Here is a 13587-nt window from a genome sequence, read left to right on the forward strand (position 1 = left end):
CTTCAGGCGCCACTAATATGATGTGATGAGTAAACAGATTTAATGACCTGCATCCGTTCTGTGTCAGAGGATGTCTTTTAACTGAGATGATCACTAAGCCCTTAGTACTCATGCGGCCTTGCTTGGTAGTAAAACTTTTGTTGAAACCGTTGTAAACAGTCCTACTGAAACAATCCCTGTTCCAAAAAGCAGGATCTAGGTGAGGAACAACAACTAATCCCCCTCCACTGCGTCCAGGACACTCGGACACCAGGATGGAACTGGATTCAGGCTCACACAGCCAGACCTTCCATCAGCTCTCTCTCTCTCTTACTTCCTGGTTCTTCTTCTAGCAGCAGCAGCATGAGTCATCCTCTCCTTTGCATATTTAAATCCAGCAGTAACTTAACTATGTGGAGGAACAGCGGCCTCCTGTGGCCGAAATACAAAATTACAATCCCAAAGTTTAACTATGCACCGGCATTATACAGGAAGAACTGTTCCACAATCTCACATACCTGTGAGTTCACCATCACAGCTTCACTTGCTTTACTGCTCTTACAATAAAGAATCACCTTCAGTGTTGGTGTACAAACCTCCTTTGCTCTAGATGTAGAGGATGTCTCATTATTAGCATTATCGCCCTTTGATAAATAGAGCATGGGAGAGATCTTTGCATTGGCCTTTGAGATATTGATACATGGTTATTAGATTATTAACCCAAATTTTAAATTCTTTGAGTACTGTAATCTAGGGTTGGGCGAGCATGCACGGCCGTACACTAATTTTACTCGAGGATCGCGATACTCGGCACATCGTGGTGTTTGGCCGAATACCACGTGTGCTGAAGCGCGATGTTCAAGTCTCCTCCCGGCACTTCTTTTGCCTGCTATGCAGCCAATAAACATTCAGGTAAGTACTGCCATTCACTGTAATGTCGTAGCCATGTTGGCTACTGGCATTACAGGGATTGGCTGGCCGAAACACTTCATCGGGTGTATAGCACCCAATGACACATGGCTCAGTCTTAGTCAGGGAGAGCTAGAGAGCAGAAGGGAGAGATAGTGTAGGGAGTTAAATAGGAATATTTTAGCTTTTATGCTTGTTATTGACCCAAAAGTCCTTTTAAGGACTATTGTTGTGTGTGGCAGCAATATATATTTTTAGCGCAACCTGCACTACATTGCTAAAACTTGTTAGAGACCCAAAAGTCCTTTTAAGGACTATAGTTGTATCTGCCAGCAATATATATTTTTAGCGCAACCTAGGCTAAATAGCTTGCAATTGTTTGGCCGCTGCAGACAGCGACATTATATGCGCTACATCTCTTGTGTAATGTGTGCGCAGCCTAAATATCAGTGACATTCAGTCTAATTTTTTTTGCCGCTGGTGACAGCAACATTATATGCGCTACATCTCCTGTGTAACATGTGCGCAGCCTAAACATATCTGTGACGACATCAAGTGTACTGTTTCTGTACACGGTGTCCACTGCGGACAGTTACATTACCTGCGCTACATCTCCTGTATAATGTTAGCGCATCCAAAATATCAGTGACATTCAGTGTAATTGTTTTCACCGCTGTGACAGTGACATTATCTGCGCTACATCTCCTGTGTAATGTGTGCACAGCCTAAAAATATCTGTGACATCCAGTGTACTTTTTCTGTAGACGGTGTCCGGTGCGGACAATTATATTACCTGCACTACATCTCCTGTATAACGTTTGCTTATCCGAAATATCAGTGACATTCAGTCAAATTTTTTTGCTGCTGGTGGAGCTACATCTCCTGTATAAAGTTTGCCCATCCTTAATCTGTGACATTAATTCAGAGTAATTTTATATTAGCCGCTGGAAACAGCGATATTACTTGCACTATGCATCCTATATAAAATTTGTGCATCCTAAATGTCAGTGACATTCATTCAGTGTAATTTTTTATTAGGCGGTGGTGACAGCGACATTACTTGTGCTATACCTCCTGTTTAACGTGTGCACATCCTAAATATCAGTGACATTCATTGAGTGTAATTGAATCAACTCAGATGGTGAGCGGTGATAATGCTATTATCAGCGAAACCATACCACTTCTGTGTCTACTAAAACACTCGCTGCTCACAATTAAGGCGGACATTTTGCATGTGGAAGAGGTGGAAATGGGGGAACACAGTACGCAGGGTGATAGCCAGACCACCCTCAGTTCGTCTTCTCAGCGCAAATTGGATGATAATGATGAGGAGGAGGAGCAGAAGACAGTTGCCTCCGCTACAGTGGGTAGTACCCATGGAAGTTTTATTCCATCTGTTCAGCATGGATGGGTAGAAGAGGAGGAAGATGATGAGGAGATTGAGAGTCATCCTCCTGATAAGAACAGCGAAGTCTTGTCTGTTGGGACCCTGGCACACATGGCTGACTTTATGTAAGGCTGCCTTTCCTGTGACCCTCGCGTTCTACGCATTTTTGCCAACTCCGATTACTGGTTGTTCACTCTTCTTGACCCCTGCTACAAAGAGAACTTCTCATCTATCATTCCTGTGGTAAAGAGGATGAGCAAAATGGGGCAACGCCAGAAGGTCCTTGTGGAAAATTTGCTCCAAAAATTTCCAGCTGACAACGCTGGCTGCAGAGTACGTAGTTCCTTGGCCAACCAAGGAGGGGAGACGTGGGGAACACACAGCAGTTCCAACAGAGGCAGGGAACCACTTCCCAAGGCCTGGGACAGTTTTATGATACCCCGCCAGCACACTCAACCTGATGCGTGGTCTAGTGTCACAAGGAGGGAAAAATTTTAGAAGATGGTGAAGGAGTACATAGCAGACCATGTCAGCGTCCTCAGTGATCCCTCTTTACAACTATTAGGTATTGGGCAGCAGACCCTCACCCCTAATGCTTTATACGGTCAGCTCAGCAGCAGACCCTCACCCCTAATATTTTAGATGGTTAGCTCAGCAGCAGACCCTAACTTCTAATGTTTTAGATGGTTAGATTAGCAGCAGGACCTTGCCCCTAACCCTTAACCCTTAATGCACTCACCCTTAATGTTTTAGATGGTCAGATCAGCAGCAGGCACTCGCCCCTAATGCCTGGTTTAATGCTCGGGTTCTCCCATTGATTTCCATTGTGCTCAGGTGCTCGGTAGAGCACCCGAGCATCCCGAGGTGTTCTACTTGAGCACCCGAGCACTTTGTCGCTCGACCAATACTACTGTAGTCTATATATTCCCTAAATTTCAGTAATTGCATACCTTGGAACCTGTCCTCTACTATGTCTTTCTTGTGAACAGGTACCAAGAATTAGTTTATTTCAATATTTCGAGTGTGGTCTGACTAGTGATGTGCTTATCCCTTTTGATGCACCCCACAATCGTATTAGCCATTGTTGCAGCTGCTTGACACTGATTGTTGCAGTTAACTGTCAACTAAAGTTTCTAAGTTCTTTTCCATGTTATTCATATTCAGTGTTTGCCCACTTAATATGTGCTGGTGACATGTATTGTCCTTACCCATAAGCATAACCTTATGTTTATTAGTGTTAAAACTCATTTGCCACATCTCTGTCCAAGCCTTTAACTTATCCAGATCAATCTGTAGCATTACGCTGTCCGCTTTTTTGTTAAATGCATACAGTTTGGTATCATCAGCAATAGAGGTGAGCAAATTTCATATTTAGAAATTTGTTCACGCTTTGTATAGTGGTAAAAGTAGAATTACGTTAAGAATTCTGTTACCACAGACCATAATGCAATTCTATGATGGAATGCATACGGAATGCCTTTAGAGGTATTCCATTATTCATTCTGTCATAATAGAAGCCTATGGGCTGCAAAACGGATCTGTCCCGTTTCCTTTATGCAGTGGAGTCCTCTCCTCCATAACGCAATTCTGTTTTTACCACCAACGAAGCGTGAACGAATTTCAAAATATGAAATTCGCTCATCTCTAATCAGCAAAAATGTATATTTTACTATGCAATCCCTCTTTTATAAATATATAAAAGAAAATAGGGTCCAATTCTGATCCCTGTTATGACCCAATCTCAGTATTCACCGTTAATAACTACCTTCTGTTTCCTGTCACTGATTATGTTACATACCCACTTGAACGTACCCAGTGATGTCATAAGTCCCATCAAGTCTATAACTTAGGTTTTCAGAGAAACTGATCAGAGTAATTTGACAGAACCAGAACTTCATAAATCCATGCTGTCACAACTTCCTTGCGCTTCGTCGTAATGAATCAAATTTTTTCTAAAATGTCTGCTGCACATGTTACAAAGTGAAAGTGAGAAGCCTGGGAATGACTGATCACCCACAATGCCCTGCAGATAGCCAATTAGAAACCTTATAAAATATATATAAATATATATAAATATATAGTGAAGTGAGAGACATTGCAGGCACTAGGGACAGTGATTAGGAAACACTTTATAAAAAAATAAAATAAAAAAGATTTAGCTGTTCAGGGAAAGATTATTTATAGTGTAAGGAAAGGATAAGGAGACATTATTCACACTGTAGGTGTAAGACCGTGAACCGGGGGGCTCCCCAGGATACAGCAAAGCCACAGATGAGGAAAGCAACACTGACCCCAGCTTTTATGAAAACAGAAACTTTACTGAACAGAAGTATTAAACACAATCTCAATTGTAGGTAGTGACATATAATAAAGTTACATACGTTCAGCCTGGACGCCGAGACCCCTGTGCTGCACAGCACAGCACCCCAAGATGGCTGACAGACAGCACTTGCGATAATTTACCTATTGCAGGCTCAACTATTACTGCCCCACTGTACCGCTTATTACCAAAGGAAATGGGAACAATTGTGTGGGGTGCAAGATACAGGAGGCCCGCGGTGCAGCACAAGAGCTCACAATCTTTATACAATACAATAGTTTCCCTACATCGTGACACATGTCCGTAATACTCCCAGTCAAGACGCTGGAGTAGCTGAAGTTTGCAGTGAAGTCCCTTGGTCATCCAGGAGCGAACGTTAAACTTATAACTAGTAGGTCCTGGCGTTGGGTAATTTCAGAATCTCTGGAGCACAATCCTTGCAGCCTGCCTCACACAGGATCCGTATCTGACTAACTAAATGCAGCCTAGATCACAGTTTCTAGTTTTTCCAGGCTCCCACAATATACAGGGAGTGCAGAATTATTAGGCAAATGAGTATTTTGACCACATCATCCTCTTTATGCATGTTGTCTTACTCCAAGCTGTATAGACTCGAAAGCCTACTTCCAATTAAGCATATTAGGTGATGTGCATCTCTGTAATGAGAAGGGGTGTGGTCTAATGACATCAACACCCTATATCAGGTGTGCATAAATATTAGGCAACTTCCTTTCCTTTGGCAAAATGGGTCAAAAGAAGGACTTGACAGGCTCAGAAAAGTCAAAAATAGTGAGATATCTTGCAGAGGGATGCAGCACTCTTAAAATTGCAAAGCTTCTGAAGCGTGATAATCGAACAATCAAGTGTTTCATTCAAAATAGTCAACAGGGTCGCAAGAAGCGTGTGGAAAAACCAAGGCGCAAAATAACTGCCCATGAACTGAGAAAAATCAAGCGTGCAGCTGCCAAGATGCCACTTGCCACCAGTTTGGCCATATTTCAGAGCTGCAATCATCACTGGAGTGCCCAAAAGCACAAGGTGGTCCATCATCAAATGTGAGATTTACAAGGAGGGAAAACAGTACACCTCTCTGAACAGTGTCTGGGAGGCTGTGGTTGCTGCTGCACGCAATGTTGATGGTGAACAGATCAAAACACTGACAGAATCCATGGATGGCAGGCTTTTGAGTGTCCGTGCAAAGAAAGGTGGCTATATTGGTCACTGATTTGTTTTTGTTTTGTTTTTGAATGTCAGAAATGTATATTTGTGAATGTTGAGATGTTATATTGGTTTCACTGGTAAAAATAAATAATTGAAATGGGTATATATTTGTTTTTTGTTAAGTTGCCTAATAATTATGCACAGTAATAGTCACCTGCACACACAGATATCCCCCTAAAATAGCTAAAACTAAAAACAAACTAAAAACTACTTCCAAAAATATTCAGCTTTGATATTAATGAGTTTTTTGGGTTCATTGAGAACATGGTTGTTGTTCGATGATAAAATTAATCCTCAAAAATACAACTTGCCTAATAATTCTGCACTCCCTGTACTGTGGTGCGTGCACGATATACTGTGGTGCGTGCGTGGACCAACCTCATCCCAAAGATATGCTAAATTTCTCAGCAATACACCTGACACCTGACATTTATACTTTGTTATATTGATCAATCACATTCTATTTTAATATTTTAGAATATATATTCTCTCATTTAGTATATTGTAATTTTGTGTATATTAATTGTATTGATTTTATTGAATACCAATAAATGTTACATGGATTTTATGCAAATACAATGATTCTGTGCAACTCTATGTATAAGAGTGCCCATTCACTTTTCTTTTTTCTACTTTACTTTGTGAACAGGGTGCAACACTAGTTTGGAGCACCTTTACATCACCAGACAAAGGGAGAGCCGTCCTTTACGTTTTTGCTTTACAAATCTATGCATGTGTCTGATTTACAATAGCAAGGATTGCTGTATATATAGTACAAACAAAATACTTACCCCATTCTTTTTGTGCACAACTGCAGTATAGATAACTCCAAATATCGCAAAAACCACAAGAAACATGAGAAACCTAATGGCCTCGCTATGCAGTTTAACATTCATCGGTTTGTTATATAGAATGGCTCTTACTAGATCTCCCTTTGCAGTGTTGAATCCTAAATAAAGCAAAAACAATTGTAAAAATTTACGTCATAACAATATCCAGATCTATTCAAGTAAATTCAAACTGTACTACTTGTAAAGAGTTACTCCTATATCATTGTGTTTTCAGTTAAATGATTAAGAACAAAAAAAAATCATTTAATACAGCAGAATTTCATCAATCTGTGCAAATTATTTATGCTGGAGTATACAGACCAAAAGATAGTATTGAAGTGTGTCCTACATTGTCTCCTAAATTTCTCCAGAGAATCTCTTTCTCAGGGAACCAAATATTTAGAAAGTTGCTACCTGGCATTATTGTATTCTAGACAACTCAATTTGGATGCACAGTTTGCAATTCACTAAATCAAAGGGGTTGTCCAAGTTGATAAAAAATCTCGGACAAGCCCCCAAATAGCATAAAAAAATTATCTTACACTCGTCAACAATGAAATTGCACCACCAAGGAGGAAAAGTCATTCAATTATGGAAAATCACAGGATCGATAGACATTTTAATGATATGCAAATTCAGTATCAGGTACGGTATTAGTGCCACAAGCAGAAATACACACACTTACACAACTTGGCATTCTAACAGTTAGGTTATTAATGGTTGTGTGGGGAATATTCTACCATGCTGAATGCATCTGGGCAAGCAAATCATAAAGATCCACTGCTGGCAGCTCCCTTTGCAATTGCCCACCATTGATGTCCCAGATGTGCTCGATGGGAGAGAAGTCTGGAAATGCTGCTGGCCATGGTAGCTTGTTTAGGCCATGCAGACTGTTCACAGTAGCATGAGCAATATGTGGCCTGAACTTTGGAGAAATGGCAGTACCACTGGTTCCATGTCCAAATCAGTGTATAGTCAAATTGTTAGTATACCTGAAATGAAGACTAGAGGACTACTGCACATTGAGACAACCCACACTGTAATTCTGGGAGTAGGATCGGTGTAACAATACCTTGTGAAGGTCTCTTCATGGCGCTGCCAAGACCAAACTCTGGTTATCATTGCATCTCAATGTGACACTCATTGCTGACAAGGATAAACCTTTTTTCCTAGTCTCCATTGCCCTCTTGCTGTGCACCATGATAGTTTGTGAAATTGGTAGCATGAGGTCAATGGAACACCTGTATCTGGATGTCTGGCTTGTAGCCCAATAGCCTGAAAACACCTTCTGATAGTTTGTGTCCATACGATTTGGCTCTTTAGCTTAGGATGTGGTGTCCAATTTCACTTGCAGTACAGAATGGATCATTATTTTTTTAATCCAGCAGTCTGGTTTGAAGATGTCTAGGAGAAGCACCTATATACGTAGACTAAAAATGCGAGTTTGTGAACGTTTGCGTGTTTTATTTCAAGTATGTTTGTATTAAGAGTGCGACTTAAGATTAAAGAGTTTTTCCAAGACTTTAGAACTGATGATCTGTCCTCAGGATAGGTCATTGTACCTGATTGGTGGGGGTCCGACACCGGGGATCCCCACTGCTCAGCTGTTTGAGAAGGCAGTGGTGGTCGCAGTAGTGCCACAGCCTTCTTACAGCTTTGCCTAGGCTAGTGATGACACAGTCATAGGTCGCATTCAAGTGAATGGGGCTGAGTGCGATACCAAGCACAGCCACAAGTACAATGTGCGGTGCTGTGCATGGTAAGCACAGAGAAGGCCAAGCAGCTTATTGCCGGGTCCCCGGGTGTCAGACCCCCACCGATCAGATACTGATGACCTAGGATAAGTCATCAGTATAAAAGTCTTGGAAAACCCTTTTAAGTGACTTTAGATTCCAGGAAAAGACAACATTAAGTCAGTTATTTACCATTTCATTGCCTTGTATCATTGTATTTTTCTTTTCTCTTGTGTGATCCTCTTTAGCAAGTATTTGCTCCATAATTGACAAAGCAGTCCAGTGCACATTTTGTGAAATGTATGCAGTCCTGAAACAGCCATTTAAAAGTGCATATGTGTGTTCAAAATGTGAGCAAATTCTTCATTGTTCTCCCAACTACCATGACACATAACATTGTACACTGCTGACATCTCAGCCTAGGAGCTCAGTACTCTGCCAGAGTGATAATCCAAGGTCTCTATTTTCAAAGATTATGTTCCTCTCAGTGTACAACAAGTGGCCTTAACTGGGTCATCGCACAATCATCCCACATGACTTGATCCAATTTTTAAGGTTTCATGTGGCTAAAATACTTTGCTTTCAATCTGGCTTTTCTACTCCTCCCACACACTACAGATTGGAGCTAGGTGCTTGATAATGTAATCTTTTGCAGATCTTAGCACACCTGCTCCTTCCTCAAATTGCATAACCTTATGACATATCTTGGTGTTGCAATTTCAGTGTTGTGAAGTGTATATTTACTGATTTCTCCAACATCTTTGCACCACCAGTCTGTTCCTCCTGCTTCTGTTACTTTACAATCTGTAATGATAACGTGCCAATATATGGCATGTGACCACTGCAAACAAGCAGAGGCAGGAGGATTAGACCAACATTACAGAGAATGGTGCCGGGGAAATAGATAAGTATAACATCATTTTCATTTTAGACCATTTGGGGTTTTAATTATATCGGACAACCAGTTTAATATTAGAATCAGTATTTTCACTAATTCTTTACTAATGTTACTAGATGAGGGTCTGGTTTTAAGGATCCTAATTTATTAGCCAATTCTTCATTTGTCCTCTGGTCGCATTGCAGGAAAATTGAAAACCTTCAGCGGATTTCAGAGGTTCTCACATGATCAATCCTGTGATCTAGCAAAACAAGATTATTTAAAGTAGCCCACTTTATTGGGCTACTTTCACACTCGCGTTTTGTGCGGATCCATCTTGCATGTGCACAAACGGATCCGCACCAATAATGCAAAAGCTTGTATCCATTCATAACGGATACATTTGCATTATTCATAAAAAAAAAAAGTCTAAGTCAAAACGGATTCGTCTTGACTTACATTGAAAGACAATGGGGTACAAATCCGTTTTCAATTGCATCATATTGTGTCAGTGAAAAACTTTCAATATAAGTCAATGGGGACGGATCCGCATTGTGAGACGGTCGCCAAACGCTGCAAACTGCATTTTAGTGACCGCCTAAAAAACGCAACGGAGACCAAACACAGCCAAATTTATGCATTGTGAACGGATCCTAATCCATTCAGAATGCATTGGGGCTGAACTGATCCGTTTTGGGCCACTTGTGAGAGCCCTGAAACGGATCTCACAAGCGGACCCAGAAACGCCAGTGTGAAAGTAGCCTTAGCCAAGTATATACCATACATATGTAAACCAGTATACCCACCAGTTTGCAGGACAACAGCTTTTACAAGATCCTGACTGCTTCTTTTAGTCTGTATGACCTCAGTTCCACAGTAAAGAACATGTTTTTTGTAGTCATCACCACTGTATGTCATCCATGGAATAGAGTTGTTAATGTTTGGGAGTGGTGTCTTTGTCACAGGAATACTTTCACCTTAAAAAAAAAAAAAAGACATACTGTATTTTGTAGATTGTAAGTCTTTAGGAGCAGTGTCTCTCTTCCTCTTTACCAATTTGTCACTGTTAGTTCATAGGTAATGTACTTTTTGTATTATGTTATTTACAAGGCAAATATTCCTAACTTTGTGTGAGTACTATATACAGTATATGCTACCTAATAAATATCCAGGCTAAAGCCTCATGCACACGACCGTTCTGTTTTCTGCAGTCCGCAAACTGCGGATCCGCAAAAAACGGAAGCCGCCCGTGTGCCTTCCGCAATTTGTGCAACGGAACGGACGGCCCATTGTAGAAATGCCTATTCTTATCCACAAAACGGACAATAATAGGACATGTTCTATTATCTTTGCGGGGCCACGGAATGAAGCAACGGATGCGGGCAGCACACAGAGTGCTGTCCATATCTTTTGTGGCCCCATTCAAGTGAATGGGTCCTGCATCTGAGCCGCAAAAACGTCTGCTCGGATGCGGACCCAAACAACGGTCGTGTGCATGAGGCCTCACTGCCACAACAGCCAACAGACAATGGTTCCTGTAGCTTGGCGGCTAGGTTACTAAGCGTATATATTGGCAAATAATTGGAAAGCGCAGGATGAAAATTTCCACTTAAAACATAGTCTATGAAGTTCCCCGAGTCACAGGAGGCAGTTGTGCAAAATTTCGGAATTGTAAATGCGACGGTGCAGATTCTACATACATACATACATACACACATACATTTCTATGTCCACTGCCCTGGAATTACTATAATAATATTTTCATAAGTAATTTGTGAATGAGTTTGAACAGCTCCTTTTCTGAATAACTATTGACATTGTCTGTCCTGCAGATCAGACAGTGTTGCATAGATGCTGGGGCATCAAATCATTGTTTAAATTAATACACTAAAAATTCTGACTAGTCCTTCCATGAATAATAACAAACTAATACCTGCTAGTGGCTGGAGACCACTATGTCAACCAACAGATTTAGCTTTAGGCTATTCCTATGATAAGCGAATAACTCTCAGCCTATAGCAGCCATTGCTATTTGATACTATTGTAGCGGTGGTGTGTGTGAGTTAACACAACCACCGTTATTATCTATCCATACCTAACTACCAGCACCACCAATATATAGAAAAGATTTGAAAATAATAACACATTATTATTACAGTATATTATATTTTTGTGGCTAGAGCCTAAGTGTTGCAATTTTTAGTTTTTAAAGTGCCAAATGCAGTGTTAATTTCAGTATATAGTGTGGTCGCAGCCTGTTTTTTTTTAAACAACTTTTTACAATTTTTCTACCATATATACACCATGCAGCCCAAAAAACTTTGTCTGCTACTGTGCAAAAACCAAATCGAGTGTGCAGATTACAAATCCGAAGTCAGAATTGTTGTAACATGTCACAAAATTTTGCTAGACATAAGTATGCCTAAATGAATTAAGCACTTGGAAAGCATTGAATACATTTGAACATAACGAGTTTTATTCCAACAATTACCTGATCTACATCAAAGTTTGCGTAGTAAACAGTGTATGAAAATGTAATGGAATAACAAAATTTCAAAAAGCTTTGTTTTTCAGTTTAAAAGTCTTACTTGAGCAAGGCCCAGTACTGTTCAAAGTGCTTCAGGCATCTGCTTTTGCATTTGTGAATGGTCATATTTTCCCATTGCAAAAACCAGCAGTAGTCCCCCATGTTGGGATTCCAGCAGTCTTGATATCTGTTCCCCAATGTAGAAATATCTTTATGGAACCGCTCTCCATGTTCATCACTTCCGTGTCCAATTTTGGGAGAAAGTCAAGATCGTAATGTAAGAAATGCACTTTCAATGACATTCGGCAGCCAAGGTGTTCATATGCTGTAAGCATGTTGTCTACTAATTCAGCGTAGTTTTCAGCTCGTCTTCCCAAGGAAGTTCTGCACTACTAGCACAAATGCATCCCAAGCTGCAAGACGCACTCACTTTGTCAGATTCTTGCGCTGATCATAAGTAGTGTATATGCCACATATGTAGCAGAAATTGTCTGGATTGTTACCACATTTGCGTTTATCCATCTTAACCCCTTCACGTCTGCAATCTGTATATATACGTGATAGCTGCACATACCCCGTGCAGCTACCACGTATATAAACGTTCTGGCAGCTCTTTAATCCAAGCGCTGCAAAGCGCTTGGATTAAAGCTTCTGCCCCTGCCCTGTATGCTGTCACGGACAGCATACAGTGCAGTAATGCCGGCAAGGGACCAATCAGAGTGGCCCCTTGCCGGCAATCGATCCGATTGGTTAGTCTGTGCAGACTAACCAATCGGATCGCGGCAGTGTTAAATGCCGGTTTCAGGCTCTGATCTGCGCTCTGCAGATCAGAGTCTGAAAGCAGATAGTGTACCTCATGCTCCCCGATTTGTGCCCCTCCAAGCACTTAGTGCAGATCTGTGCCCCCTCATCTGTGCCCCGCTGATCTGTGCCCATGCACTTATGCGGTCCGCCGCCTCCCCGCCCCCTGCATTAATTTTCAAGCCGCTCTCCTGCCCGCCTCCCTCGATATTATGGGCAGCCTCCCGGAACCCCCCTCTTTCCTGCGCTGCCCCCCCCCCCGATCCCCCTGCTGTGTGCGATGGCGGTGGCACAATTACTGAGCCGCCGCCATCAGCAGAGAGTGTCAGCTCTATGCTGACACTCTCCTGTAACCCCTATAGATGCCGCGGTTGCGGCATCCATGGGGTTAACAGAGGGAGGGAGCTCCCTCTCTCCACCATCGGGGCTGCAGCGCTGTGATTGCAGCACCCGATGGTTGCCATGGCAACCGGACGCTTTGCAAAAGCGTCTGGTTGCCATGGCAAAGGCGTCCAGTGCTGCCACCTACAGGCAATCTGGAAGTACTATACTTTGCAATGCAAGAGCATTGCAAAGTATAGTACAACTATCAGCCCCACTGGATCTTCAAGATCCAAGAGGGAACTGATAAAAAAAAAAGTGAAAATAATAAAAGTAAAAATAAATAAATAAATAAAAATGTAAATTAGAAAAAAGAAATTGCCTTTTCCTATAAAAAAATGAAAAAATAAAATAAAATACACATATTAGGTGTCGCCGCGTCCGTAACGACCATCTCTATAAATATATCACATGATAGACCCCGTCCGATAAACACCATAAAATTAAAATTAAAAAAACTCTGCCAAAAAAGCTATATTTGTCACCTTACATCACAAAAAGTGCAACAGCAAGCGAACCAATCAAACCGTCACCTTGTCCCGCAAAAAATGATACCCTATTTAAGACAATCGCCCAAAAAATAAAAAAGCTATGGCTCTCAGACTATAGAGACACTAAAACA

The 13587-nt window shown here is 41.3% G+C and overlaps 1 protein-coding gene across 1 annotated transcript in view; it reads right to left on the bottom strand.

Annotated features, from left to right (window-relative positions):
* LOC122936382 (probable cation-transporting ATPase 13A5) overlaps positions 1 to 13587 on the bottom strand; it is a 214237-nt gene that overhangs the window by 72401 nt on the left and 128249 nt on the right. The window contains exons 10-11 of the mRNA XM_044292566.1: positions 10063 to 10233; positions 6608 to 6765 (exon numbers count right to left, since the gene is read on the bottom strand). Coding sequence (XP_044148501.1) covers positions 6608 to 6765; positions 10063 to 10233 — 329 coding nt within the window. The remainder of the gene's footprint in view (positions 1 to 6607; positions 6766 to 10062; positions 10234 to 13587) is intronic.

Source organism: Bufo gargarizans, chromosome 4, assembly GCF_014858855.1.
Source record: "Bufo gargarizans isolate SCDJY-AF-19 chromosome 4, ASM1485885v1, whole genome shotgun sequence".
In the NCBI taxonomy this organism is placed as follows: Eukaryota; Metazoa; Chordata; class Amphibia; order Anura; family Bufonidae; genus Bufo; species Bufo gargarizans.